Source organism: Pterocles gutturalis, unplaced genomic scaffold (genome assembly GCF_000699245.1).
Source record: "Pterocles gutturalis isolate BGI_N339 unplaced genomic scaffold, ASM69924v1 scaffold19100, whole genome shotgun sequence".
Taxonomy (NCBI): Eukaryota; Metazoa; Chordata; class Aves; order Pterocliformes; family Pteroclidae; genus Pterocles; species Pterocles gutturalis.
In genome coordinates this window covers 28,222-42,419 of record NW_010138719.1, presented here as the reverse complement: position 1 = coordinate 42,419, position 14,198 = coordinate 28,222, and the positions used below count along the sequence as shown (strand labels likewise).

Below are 14,198 nucleotides of genomic sequence, written 5' to 3'. Positions count from 1 at the left end.
TTACAAGGCATGACAAGACCCAGAGTCTGTCATTACAAAGCTACCCAAGCCAGCGAGCACGCTGTCTCCTAACCTGCTCTCTGTTCAATTAATTAGAATGAGTTTCTTAATCCAGCTTGCTAGCTGGCAAGCGTTGCAGGCTTCAAATCATTCTCGCAGGTCTTTCATGAACCTGCTTCAGATTTTCAGGGTTGGGTTTTTTTTGGTTTTTTTTTTGAGATGTAGACACTGGAGCAGGACCAAGGTAGCCTGTTCAGCTGCAGACCGATCAGTGTGCATTTTAAAAGAGTTTGCTTTCTCCAGGATTTGCTTAGAGCTCTCTTCAAACACTGAGTAAATTCTGCAAGTGACAGGCACTTCAGGTTTTTTTCCCCCTTTTCCTTTATTATCTTGCTTCAGCTATTTAAAACAAACTTGTTTCCATCAAGTAGAGTCAGAGCAGATTAGAAGATTAAATTCAGTTACAGAGATGACTGTTTAGCTGCGCTGCTAGCAAGATTTAAAAAAAAAGGGGCAGAAAATTTAACTTTAAACAAATAGAGAAAATAAACAAGAAACTATCCTTGCACAAGTACTACAGAAATAACACACTGCTTTCAGGGTGGGTTACGACAGCTAATTGTAACCGAGTCTCTGCTACGCACCCTGTCCCCAGGCAGGGCTCCGGGCACACATCACCTGCCTGCAAAACCCCCGGGGGAGCATCATCCCCCTCCTCTGGAAGCCGTAACCAAGCCCTGGTTTGGCCGAGGACTTGGCCTCTCACTTCCCTCACCAGCTGAACCCAGGCCCCTTGCTGCTCCCAGGTCCACACCTCTGTCTAACAGCTTTTTTATTCTTCCCATGGGCTACTCTAGACCTGCAGCCTAAGCCTTCCCTGGCGGAGGCATGCGATGCTCTCAGCCATCCTGGCCACTACCCACTCCCCTTCGCATTCCTCCTTGCTCATTATTTCAGACATTTTGGCCTGGAAAAACGTTGAATTCCCTTTTCATTGACTCTCTCCTGCTCGACCTTGCTGATGTATCACGCTCCGCTCTTTTGACTGAGCTGCACCTCCTGAGGAGGCGGTGGCTGGCCTGAAAGACCATTTGGCTACCAGCTGGCCCTTATCTGAACCACCTCCAAGGTCCTTTCTCCGAACGCTCTGGTGTGTTTCAGCCAGTGGCTCCTAACTGGAAGTGCCCCAGCAGCTCTTGGAGCAGGACCAGCAGCTGCGACTCCTTGCCCCGCTGCAGGAATCTGCCCCGTGAGATCACCTCTTTCCCCCGCTGCAGGAATCTGCCCCGTGAGATCCTCTCTTTGTCCTCCTCTCCCTGGCTCCTTGACAGAGGCTCAGCATCAGCAGAAAGGAAAGAGCACGCTCCACCCTGGTTGGTGTCTGACCCGAACGTTGACAGAGGCTCAGCATCAGCAGAAAGGAGAGAGGACGCTCCACCCTGGCTGGTGTCTGACCCGAACATGAAGGCACGTTGTGAAGGTCCAGACCCACCTGGGTGTGGAAGGCCCAGCATTGGTATCACCCGTTCCTGGAACATGGACCAGCAGGGCGTTGTGCAGACAGAGAATGTCTCTTCTGGCCACCCTCCCTCACCTTTTCCAGAGAGAGCTGCCAACAGAAGCAGCCCTGGGTTCAGCATCTCCAGACGTGCCCTGGGATTTCACATGGAGCCCATGGGGCTTCCTCCTGGGGCCCCTGCCCAGGAACTACCTTTGTCTCCTGACAGCTGGAGCGCCTCCTTCCATGGACACAAGCCCTTAGAGATGGCCACTCCACTGATAAGAAAGAGGTGCCCAGCTTGGCTGCTCCGATCATTCTGCTCTGATTGCACTCCTGCAGAACAGATGTTCCAAGCCTGCGATGTCCACCCAGAGCTGGTGGGTAGGTGACAGCCCCTTGAGATGCTCAAAGCACGCCCTGAGCTCATGTCTGCACCAAGCACTGCATTGCGAGCTCTACAGAGGTAAGCGAATAGCACTAAAGTGAAATATATAGGCACTCTACTACTGTTACATCCTACTAAATATCCTCCTCGCTACATATAAAATAAGCTCTGGGAAGCCTCAAATGTGTGTTTCTTTAGAGTACACTGCAGTTATTTCTGTCTCAGGTTAATTCTAGCAAGGAGAAAACAGAAAAGCTTGTGTATGCTAAAGTTGGCTGGAATGTGAAAGTATTTACCTGCTAAAATCCTCTTCAAATAGCACTAAAATGACAGGGCAGAGGCTATGAAAACAACTGCATTTGCTCTTTTATCCAAACACTTCCTGATGATTACAGGGTGCTCAACACAAAGGCCTGTGATTTAGGAAGGAAATTGCACTCCAGTGAAGGATTTACTCATCTGCGGTGATATTTATAATCCACGTTCTCCGAGCTAAAAAGGATCATCCTGCACTTTGATAGGAAATGTGAAGAGTACAGAGGCCAGATCTGCATGGCAGGATGTGTTTTGAAGCACTGACCAATTCCTAGCTCCGTCTTTACTCCTCAAGTGACTTTAACGAAGCTTTTCCTCTCTCACTGCTGCCGTCTTCTACAGCCTCGCGCTTTGCTGTGACCATTTTCTGCTCCACAGCATCCATGGCTGGGAGCAAGGATGCAGCGCTCTGCTGAGATCTATCTGCGAGGCAGCTGCAGCCTGCAGCCAACAACCAAAAGCCAAAAGCCAAAGACACCTCACGGGCATCAGGGAGATGGGCAAAGCGGACAACCAAGTCCTGCCACGGCTCCTGAGAACTGTTGGTCAGCAAAAGCAACACCTGCTCTGCACAGAGCGGATGAGAATTATATCTGCTGCTTGAAAGACGCTTTCATATAGCCGTAGGTGGGTGCAAGTAAAATGACTGTGAGGGGGCTCTGAGATTGGACTCTCCAACCCCACCAAGAGCAAAGCTTGGCTCCCCCGAGGCGGGCGCTGTGGGGTCAGCCGCACTGGCCAAACCCACACGCTGCTTGGCCGGGGCTCCAGCTCGGGCTGCTGAGCCGGTCGTTTCATTGAGTGGGAACAGTGTTTTGTTTCCCCCCCAGTGAAATATTTTGCCTATTTGAAAGTTTCGACATGGTGTTTGCAGATCAAAGCCCTCAGAGCTCTTTTCACATCCCTCCATGGAGTGAGCAGGAGGGATGTCCGTTTCCAAGGCGTTGCTGTCTGCTGGTAGCCAAGATGTGTCGCCCACCTTCAGCCAAACACCAGCATATTTGCACTGGGAGAATGCCAGCAGGGAATCCAGATAAAAAAAGATTTTATTTTTTTTCCAAACATTTCTCCAACAGCTGTAAATCTTTTCTTAATGCAGGATGCTAATAAAAGCCAGGTTACACCAAAACCACTGCCAAACTAGTGCTACTGGGAGGTGGGGTTTTTTTTAAGCTACACCAAAGGAAAAATTTCAGCATCCAACTTGCTCATTACTTGAAGAAACAGAAGCATACTCCTGCCTTCGCCCTGTCCTGGGGGAGCCAAAATCAGATGTGAAGGCCATGTGCTGGACGCAGGATTGTGTTTGTTCAATCTCCTATTCCTTCTCCACTTTTTCCACTATGAGTCCTTGCGCTCCCGACATTGCATTTTGCTGATCGTAACCACAAGGTTTTGTTTTATGAGCTGTTATACCCGGAAAATGGTATTCTTTGCACCCTATTTGTTAGATCTTGTTTGTGACAGCAGAAGATCAGTAATTAATCACTCAGTCGCTCCTAGCTCCACACAGCACCCCGAGCATGACCAGCCTTGGAAGTAGGAAAACGAACCCAGCCTCTACTCCTGGCAATTTGATCCCAATATAAAGCATACCACAAACAATCACGGAGAAGGAGGGGTTTTTCAGCCTCCTTTCTCTCCCCAGAGTCTTAAAGCATACCTGAGTAGGGGTTTGTGTGCAGCTAATTAGCCTGAGGAACAGTCCATCTTCAATGGCCCATTGACTGATGGAGTGATTGGAACAATTTTAACAGTTCAGCTTAGTGATGCCAATGCTGCCGTGCCGGGAAGGGAAGTCACGTCCGCTGAGCCCACCTATCAAACAGCTCCTGCAACAGGTCCAGCTTCCAAAAAACCAAACCCACCTACCAACACAGCCTGCAACTGGAAGGTCAACTCAGGTGTCCTTGATACAGAAAAGAGGTGAGCTCCAGGTACGGATCAGAAGGTATTGCTGTGCAGACTTGCACGCGTGAACAGGAGTACACACTGCTGCAACGGGGAGGCAGGGATGGGTCTTTGCTCTACTCCTACGTATCCTTTTCTAGGCATAGGTATGCTCTTGGTGATGTTGATAATGTTGAAACACCAGGATGGAAGCAAATAGCGCAAAACCTGACTACTGCTGTCAGTCCAAGCAAAATAGAGGGAAGGTGTACAGATATTTTCTTTGAAATGTGCTTCAGCATGAGAGATAGTCAAGGTCTCCTTGGAATGCCTAAACCTGTTCTGAATCTGGCGTTTGTGTATTGACAACAATTGCAGATACACTTAACTAACACACTGGCTGAACCAGACTAAAGTCAGCTCGCTGATGAAGAGCCAGTGCCAGGCTGCAGAGGGATGATGCAGTGCAGTGGGACGTGGAATACAAAGAAGGAACAGAAATCTGGATCCAGAATTTCATTTCATACTCTTACAGAGTCTTGCTGGTCCAACCTTTAGGCAAGTGGCTTCAGCCCTATGTCCCGGTTTATTCTCCTGGGAAACAGGCTTAAGACTTTTTTTGCTGGGTACTAGGATTTAACTAAATAGTTCAGAAAGTTACAAGATACCATTTTAAAATAAAGAGAGTGATCTAGTTCACTTGAAAAGCCCATAGTCCTACCTTTCTACCAGGTGGTCCAGGGAACCCAGTCAACCCAGGTTAGCCCACGTCTCCCTGCAGGAAGCAAGCAAGTTGTGTTAGTTATCAATGTTTTCCCTGTGCCTAGCATACTGTTACCAAAATTATTTTGCCAACAGTAGCACCCAGCTATTGATATTTCTGATTCCAATTGCAACTCTTCAAAAACTGACTGGATACAAAATGTAGATTCAGACATTATCTCTCTTAGCCCATACAAATAACAAACCTTGTTAATTAACGGCAGCTGCTGCTAGCATCCAGCTTTTTGTCAGCAGAAGGAATGCTTTTTTTTTTCCCCCCAGTGATCTCATTCAGTCACACACTTCATTTGCCTTTTGATAGGCATCAAAATCGCCAAGACAAGGAAATCGAAGCTTTAAAACGCAACAAGAACAACAGGTACCTCCTGCCAAATCCTGCGACTGGGCTCATGCTCTGCTACTGCCCTGGCTCAGCCCACGGCTCCGGTTCAGACGGCGCTGATGGTATGATTTATTTAACCTGCCTGTCTGACATGGATTGAACCTTTGCAGGCTACTGGTGGGAGGGTTTTTTCAGTAGCCTGTGCTTCTGAAAAGTGATTGCATCACATCCCAGCTAGAGTATTCAAATCATAGCAATGGAGAGGCGCTTTCCTGGGAGATCTAACGTCCGGTCTGTTCCTACAAGCCCCTTTTGGCCTCCTCTGACCAGGATCAAATCCCCTTTAGAGTCCCTAAAGCTGTGCTGTGCCCGCTTACTGAAAATGCGTTCGGAGTATCCAGCTTGAAAATTAGGCATCGCTCCAAACTCCTGCTGGAAACTCCTTGTTTCTATAACTGCTAACAGGAATCAAGCCTTGTTAACATGAGCTAAAAGCGATCTGGATCTCTCCCTTTCTTGCACAGAGCATGCTTGCACGAAAGTGGTTCCAGACTCTGCGGGCGGATGATTTCCATGTGATGCCATTCCGCCGCAGTGTACCAGAAATTTCAAAAGGCATCTCGTGCTGTTAAGTTAAAAGCATCTTTTTGGACTTAGCCTTCTTCAACGTTTTCTAGCGTCACCCTCCATCTTGCGTTTGTGTGGCTTCACAAAGGCATCTGGTTTCAAATGAAGGGCTTACGTTCTTCAGGACTGATGCTTTCTATTAACTGTGCATTTATAGCAAGGCTTACGATGAAAGGAAGAGAACCAGGCTTCTTGCCCTGCACATGAGTTATGAAGTATTGTGCAGGCACCACTAAAAGAACTAATTGAGGTAGATGCCATGGAGCCCTGATTGCTCCCCTATTCATTTCTAGACTTCTCCGAGGCCCTCAGTAAAAATTGCTCAGCTGTAAAACAGCAAAAACGGGAGTTGTAATTTATGGAGAAGAATTAGCAGAACTCTGATCCTTAGCAGTTGCTAAATCCAGAAAGCAGCTCCAGCTCCTAGTTCTTTGTGTGGATTTGAGCAGATGTTGGTGGAATGGCCTCGGGGTATCGCCCAGCAGGGTCCCCGTGTTGGCAGCGCTGTGGTTCGGGAACCCTCCCCTTCTCCACCCGCGGGACGGCAGGGCTGCTCTCACAGCAGCCATCTGTGCAGGCTGCGTATGCGACCTGAGGCTGACCAGTGTTCCTCCTGGGCAAGAACATCCTTTCCTTTGCCTCCAAGGTTTGTATCGAGGGGGATTGCCTCTTCCTACAGCTGGCAAGGCGAGGCCGTGTCACCGCGCTGGCTGAAACATCCAGCTCCATAGCCACGTGCTTGCAGCAGCAGGGACTTAAGCTTGGGCCGCAGTCTGTGCAAAAAATGGATAAACACTTGGACAGCAAAAAGCTGTGGCAGCAGGCACCTGAGTGCACCGTGGTCAATGCCTTAGCTAACTCTCTTCAGTCCTCAGTGTGGGGTCTAAGTTTTAATTTTCAGTCCTAAGCCTACTCGAGTAGCTGGGACGCTTGTGGCTGCAGTACGGACTCTGTGTGCAGCACAGTGCTTACAGCACACGGTGCTGTGATGCCTGTGCACTCCGGACAACATCTTACCTTCGGTCCGTTGCGAGCTTTTCCGGGAGACAGCCCAGGATCACCTTTCTGACCCTGAAATGACAAACTTAAATTAATGACATAATCCAAGGACCCAGCCCGTAGATGTGCTTCTGCTTCCACCAAGCCTCCAAATTAGAAAAACATTTTGTTTTATCTCTGTCTTGCCCTGACATCCCAAATGTATTAAAGCCCCTGGGTATAGCTGTTCTGCTGGGGCTGGTTTTGGTGAGTGATTGCTGCTGCTAAAGCGTTGAGTTTTAAATAGTATTTGACAGTATTAAATTGACTAAAGAAAGGATAACTGGAAGAAGGCAACGTCAGGACTTTTGATATTTATTAGTCTAGACAGCTGTGATTTCTTCCTTGTCTACATCTACCATCACAAAAATAATTACCAAGCCTATTACCGTGGCTAAACCATCCTTCTTAACAACTCGCTAGATGCTGTTACTTTTTTAACTGTGGGCAACAGATGAAACCGCAGAGAAAGTTACACTAATTAGACAGTACCAACAGCCAGAGCCATTGTGAGGCTTTCAGGCTGGCAGAAGAAAGAGGCACACTCCGAGTGGCAGTATTCTTTATTTCCTTCTTAACAGCCATGACGAGAGACATGACAATTTAAGACTGTGCTCTTCTGATGAACACAGGCTGGAATCTCAGCAACATCTGAACATCTAAGTCCAGTAGATGCCTTTGAAAATCCCAGTTCAAATTCTTAAAAGGTGGAAAAGTGATGCGTGCACCTAACAGAGCAAGCGATAGAAGCAGGAAAAAGTAGAAGAGATTTGAAGCGTGGCAGATCCACTTGGCAGGGGAGAGGTAAGGCTTGGCACACGAAGAAGCTGAGGTCTGTCTAACATCTCTTCTACACAGCCAGGACACAGGGATCCCGATATCGGGCACTGGCATTTAACACCCCTGGGATCACAAACAAGTCACCACCTTTGTGTGCCACAGCAGCAGCTGGGATTCAAAACCCAGGGCCAAGCCCAGGACAGTTGTGAGGGGGAATTAATGTCTGGCAAGTGAAGTGCCCGGAGGGGAGGTGAGACCCTCCAAAGGAGGAATATTATTTATTAACTGGCATTTCTCATTAGCAGCACAAAGGTCTAGTTACAGCGAGCTGAGCAGCTTTTCCGTGCAGCCTCACTGCGACTACACTGACACAAACCCCCCACCTTGCACAGGGTGTAAATCTCCCTCCTCCTGCTCCTCCACCATCCACCGGGAGCTGCGAGGCTCAGGCAGCTGCTTGGCTGGACTGTAGGGAGCACTGCTGATTCAAGGCAGATGCATCCGGACAAGCTCTGAATGAAGGCTGCCTGCTTTCCAAACAGTAAATGAAGCAGTGCAGATAATCTTGCTTTGCACACAGCTGTTATCAGGGCAGTTCTCCCACTCTGGGAGCTTCAGAGCAGTCAGTGGGTGCTACAACTGCTGGGAGCAGATTAGAGCAGTGCTCAGGACCGCAGGGTGTTCATTTCTACTCTGCAAAATTAATTTACTGCAGCAGGTAGACACCCACCACTCTCCCTAAATCTCACCTGTGCTCAACTTTGAGCCATGTAAAGGAATACAATCCTCTTACGTTTCTCCCTGGGAAGCTCCCGACCACTTTAGCAGAGCCTGTGCTTGGTGTCACGGTTCTGTGTTCAATGCTGCCGAGACCGGCACACAGGTGGAGAGCTCAGCCCCATACAGGGTCCCACTTCCCTACGATCAATCAGCAAGATGGCATCAGGGCCAGAGAGAGAACAGACATCTGGGTGCTGAGGGCTGGAATTGTGGATTAATTGTTCAACTCCTCTCGCACAGGGACAACACAGGAATCAGCCTAAGCCTTGTCCATCACTAAGCCATGGCGCCTTGCCCACAAGTTTCTTTCTTTCCCATCCCAAATGACTGAGCACACTGCTTCCTCTTGTAAAGGAAGAAATTGTTTTCTTCTGTTTTTTTCTCTACCTGGAAGAAGCCTAGAGCTATGCAATTTAAACATCTCAGCTTTGCAATCCCACTAACAGCGTTTTAAACATTAGTGAGCCAAACTGATGAGCTCAACCATTCACTAAAAGAAAAATTCAATTTTTCCTAATGGTATAAACAAGAGAGATTTTATTTAGAGCAGCTAACTAAGCAAACCATAGTAATGCCTGAGGCCAAAAGCCTCCAGACGAGAGATGCAAACCCAACTCTTGTAATGGCTTTCCAAAACACACCCTGGCTGACAGCTAACCCTCCTCCCAATCCCAAACTCTATTAGGGCATCCTCAGAGCTATACCCAGTCATTAGCAAAAACGTCCCTCCTGCTCCCCCCAGCAGCTTACAGGCCACACGGCCAGCCCCAGCCCCAGCCCAGCACGTCTGCAGCCAGTTAAGAGGTTATCTGCTACAATCAGTCTCTGCTAACTAGATGCAACAGCAATCTGTAAGTGCCAAGGACAACAAACAGAATGCAAAAAGTGGCAAGGAGCCCGCTTTCAGCAGTTGCACGTTATAAATTGCTGAGGCAAGCACGATGGGCAAAATTCTCAGGTGACACGAGTGGGTGTAATGCCACTGAAGTCAGTGGAACCGTGCCCAAGCTTTTTGGCTCAACAGCTCTGTGCGAAAGATCAGCTTCCTAAATACAAGGAATTACAAGTGCTCAGCTCCAGTGCTGAGAATAAGCTGGACTCTGCACAAGACACCTCCAGAAATGCAGCAGTACGACAGCACGACGCTGGTGCTCACCAGGGCAGCACAACCGGACAAGAGACGCGCACAAATGTGCATCCCTGCCCGCCGCAATGCCGCATCGCATCCCTCGCACGCAGCTGGCTACAAGGGCTCTGTTAATTCAGCTGATAAAAATTATGTCCCTGGCTTACTTCCTAAGTGACAATGACTTGGTGTTAGTCATTGTTTCCAAGCTGTAGCTATCTGGGAAACTTGTTTCCTTTCTTGGATTGCTGGCTTTTTCCATGGCATTAAATGCTATCTAGGGCAGACCCAGTCCAGAAGCCACTTGAAGGTTCCCAGTAAGAGAAGTTCTCGTTGGGACTGCTCTGCCTTGGTGCCCAGGCTGAGATTTGCCAAGTTCGTAATTTCAGCCATGGGCTGGGTTTACTAAGAAGATACCAGGTCCCAGGTGCAGGCTTGTCAAGGCTGGTGAAGAGTATAAGCATTTAAAACGTCAGGGGGTGAAATACCTTTTTTTTGGGCAAAGTCCATCTTTTGGGACTGGTGTAACACCAGAGAAATGAAGAGAAGGAGGGACACCAAAAGTGTTGGATCTGAGGCACACCTCCTAAAAAAAGTGCTTCATGAGCAAAGATCCTGCAATCTATAGCTTAGCAGGCTCTCCCTGCTGGAGGTGAAGTCATGCCCACACCTGGGCTGAGCTACAGCTCACACATCCCTTTGCAAACTTCATACTTCTTTTGATGCCTGATCCTGCAAGCGATGGCTGGAGAAAATGACAATGTATTGCACAGACTGATGGTACCACATCTCTGCTGCAGACTGTCACAGCTACCCATCCGCTGAGGGCTTCCCGCGGCCAGACTGCGCGTCAAAATGGGGGAAAACGCTTACAGGAAGGTTTTATTTCTAGTAGGAGACCAACTGAATACAGCTTTACAGCCAAATGATGATTTCTGACAAGGCATTAGGTTAAAAGTGTTGGGGTTTTGGTTTGTTGTTTTGGGTTTTTTTTTTTTTGTTGTTGTTTTTTTTAAATCTTATAGCATAGAAACATAGTTTGACTCTACAGCCTGGATCAGGCTGAATTTGCAGGACTGGAAGTTAGATAAAAGAACTTTGATTTGACTTATAAAACTCAACAAGTGTGATCTGGAAGTCATTGATGGAGAATAAATGCAGAACACTAAGACGCAGCACTTTTACGGCCTCACTTTTCAGGCCATATAACTACACTTAGAATTTAAAACAGCTGCTGTTCACCAGCATGTCTCCAGTGCCTAATTTTTAATCATGTAGAGGCAGCAAGCCAAGTTTCCAGAATCTTTTTCCCAGAGCATCGATAGTGTTCATAACATCTCTGCCTACTGATGAGACCATGAAAAGAAAGGACTCTCGCTTGTACCTTTATGTTTGGCTGAGACATCCTACAGCTTCCTCGGTAGTGAGACCCTCTAGGAAGCATTGCCTTTCAAAACACAGCTGTTCTTTAGTCCCGGGGAGGTGTTATAAAATATAAACCTATTTCTGTGTAAGCAGTGATACTCAATCCAGACCAATTTCCCAGGAACTTCGCTGTCTTTAGGTACCACACAAAGCCTCAGACACAGGAGGGAGCTGGGAAGCGAAGCATCTTTCTGCAGGACTTTGCAGCACGCTGGATCAGCTCCCTTCTGCAGCTGCATCCGTGCTGAACCCTCACGCAAAGGGAGGAGGGTCCGGCTGCGGGGGTGACCCCCACCCACCCTGCAGCAGAAGGGTGGGCAGCAGAAAAGGGGCAAAACACGGGGCTCCTGGCGCTGCAGGAGGTCTCTGAGACCTCACGGAAGAGGTGAGGACATCTAGAAGAAAGCGACAGGACCAGTTTGGGAGGACTGATGGAGGTCATGGCTCCCAGGAGCTCTGGAGAGGGAAGGGGAGGGGAGGGAGCTCAAGAGGAGGAAGGCAGAGGAAAAAGCTGGGTGCTGCCAGTCCCCCCTCGCTGTGCAGACCCAAAGGCGGAGGAGCGGGCTGCAACACCCAGAGAAGAGAAATGAGAAAGGAAAGGGATCGGGACCTGGAGAGGGAGGATTGCACTGTCCTCGTCTCAGCCCAGCAGTTCGCTCCCGGCACAGGTGTAGTTTAAGCAGGATCCCAATCAGGCAGGCTTTGAAACGAGGGAGAACCACCAACCAGGGACACAGCGGGGTCTGTCACAGCACAGGAACGGGCTCCGGGTGCTGCTGGGGGCCTGTGCCGAGCCGAGGGGAGGGGATGGACGGCTTCAGGTACTCCTCATTTTGTACAGAGCAGGGTGAAAAAGTCTGTATATCCCCCACCCCCCGGGACACCTTCTGAAACAGGAGAGCAAAAGCTTTTTGTGCCAATTAATACTTACTTTTGGGCCTGGGGGGCCAGGTAAGCCAGGGTTTCCGTGGGGACCTGGGGGACCCTAAAAAACACAAGAAACACAAAACAGAGTCAGGAGGCATCTGGGTTAGTCCCAGGAGCAGCAGAAAGCTTCAGGTGGGGCTGTGGCCAGACCCAAGAACACAGCACTTGCCTGTGCCCGGGCAGGGGACAGCTTCAGCGGGACACTTTATGGAAATGGATGTGTATCTGTCACCACAAGATATGTCACGACACCGAGATAATTTGGGTACACCGAATATTCCCCAACCAGGAACAGAAGCTACCCTGGGGTCAGGGCAGTCAAAGCCCTGCAAGGAGCCGCGGCAGAAGGAGGTGGAGGTAGGCAGGGGGGAGCGGAAGCGTGCGGGGGTGTTAGCAATTTTTTTAGTGAAAATGGAAGAGAACAGAAGTAATTACTAAAGGGAAATGGTTCAGCTATTTGGAAAGAACTCATTTCCCTTACAAGGCAACAGATTTTTGCCTTCCGAGGTTAGAAAGAAAATGGATGGACAGTAAAATGTGGGGAGCAGAGGTGAGTCCCTGTTTAAACCATTTAAATCTGTATTTTTGTGTAGGTCTCACAAGCCAATGACACTGTCAGAGCATTTACCTCAGATCACATACAGCAGCATCTCCTTTTACATCGTATTTTAAACCACTCTGCATATTTTCCAAAGACTATTTAAGGAGTTATCTAGAATAAGCAGCTAAGAATAGTTTATCCCAGGATTGTACACAGCACAGAAGATCTGTTAACCTTTCAGGCAGAAGTAATAACAATCCTAAGTCCACTTGAACACGTTCCTGGAAGATGAAACAACCTGAAGATTCAATTCCAAGGGCTCCTGTTCTGCCAAGACTGTGTGCGAGCTTTACACCACCACGAGGAGCACTTTAATGTACCCTCCAGCTAGGAGGAGTGTATGCTCAGGGACAAAAAGCCGCTCAGAGAGTTTCTTGGTACACTGGAGTATTTCCAATGAGCATTTCAGCGTTTGTGGGGCCAAAATCTTCAGGGTCTGATTTCCAAGGAAAATCACTGCAGCTAACATGCGCCTGCCATCCAAGTCCAGTGCTCTTGCTCTCTTTTGAGAGAGCATCCGTGCCCTGATGTCTGTTTAGTTTTATTTTTACTACACTACAATATAAAATAATGGCTTTTTTATTTAGCTATTGTATCTTGTGGTATAGACAGTTGTTGAGTTCTCGGTGCTATTTCACAGCACATCCTGCTCTGCTATAAGAGCCTGTTCCATTAAAAGGCCACGGCTGAACTTCACAAATGTCATCTTTTACCCAAATAAATCGAGTGTCCCATTCTTAAACTCCTTCCAAATTTTCATCCTGAAACCAAACACATTTATTGTCCCATTCTTAATTTCCTTCCAAATTTTCAGCCTGATGTTCTCTGGTAGTTTAGCCTGGCTGTGAATTTCCAAAGAAACTGAAATAACTTTAACTAAAGCGTCTGAGTATCAACTTGTCATTTCAAATCCCATGGAGCTGCTGTAACCAGAGTAATTGACTGTTGAGTAGCCTTAAATAAATTCATCTTCCCAGCAAACTATGGCATCATCTGTTCACATCACCAGGTGGGACACTGAAACAGAGACCTAATGTGCTGCCTAAGGTAATTCAACTCTGTGGCAGCAAAAGCGCTTCAACTCACATCTTCCAAGACTCAAATCTGTATGAAAATAATATTAAGTGACAGAAATCAGAACAGTAAAGTCTCTATAAAAGATGAGTTTCTAAAAAGCTCTCACACGTAAGCAATAATCTAGATAGCTCCGAGCAGGGTTCATAACTCCAGACTGCTATAGATTTGAGGAGGGACCTCAGCTGCTGTTCAGCTCTGGAGGCAGGCAGCCTGGCCCAAAGCCCACTGCAGTGCAGGGGGTCACAATCCCTGCTCCACCGCAGCCTGGGGCAGGATTAAAGCAGTGCCAGGCTGGAGGGAACAGCTCGGCTCAGTGGGACTCCTTGCTGAAAACGATAGTTTGCAGGAGAAAGCCTGGAACACAGGGAGCTCAGCTGCTCATCAAGAGCTGCTGGGTAAGAGACTCATCATGCTTCCAGCAACATTTGGTGCAGGCTCTTCCAGAGCTAAACCAAAGCACAGCAACAGTCATGAAAAAGCTTTAACCAAAAGGAGGGGAGAAGGGGGAAAGAATCTAGTCCCAGTATCCACAGAATCCCAGAAGGGTTTGGGTTGGAAGGGACCTTAGAGACCGTCCAGTGCCACCCCCTGCCATGGGCAGGGACACCTCCCACCCGCCCC

At 48.3% G+C, this 14,198-nt stretch overlaps 1 protein-coding gene across 1 annotated transcript in view; it reads right to left on the bottom strand.

Annotated features, from left to right (window-relative positions):
* Positions 1-14,198, bottom strand: part of COL27A1 (collagen, type XXVII, alpha 1) — a gene marked incomplete at its 5' end in the record, with an annotated part of 145,734 nt that overhangs the window by 109,878 nt on the left and 21,658 nt on the right. Inside the window, 3 exon segments of the mRNA XM_010083117.1 lie at positions 4,813-4,866; positions 6,841-6,894; positions 11,904-11,957. Coding sequence (XP_010081419.1) covers positions 4,813-4,866; positions 6,841-6,894; positions 11,904-11,957 — 162 coding nt within the window.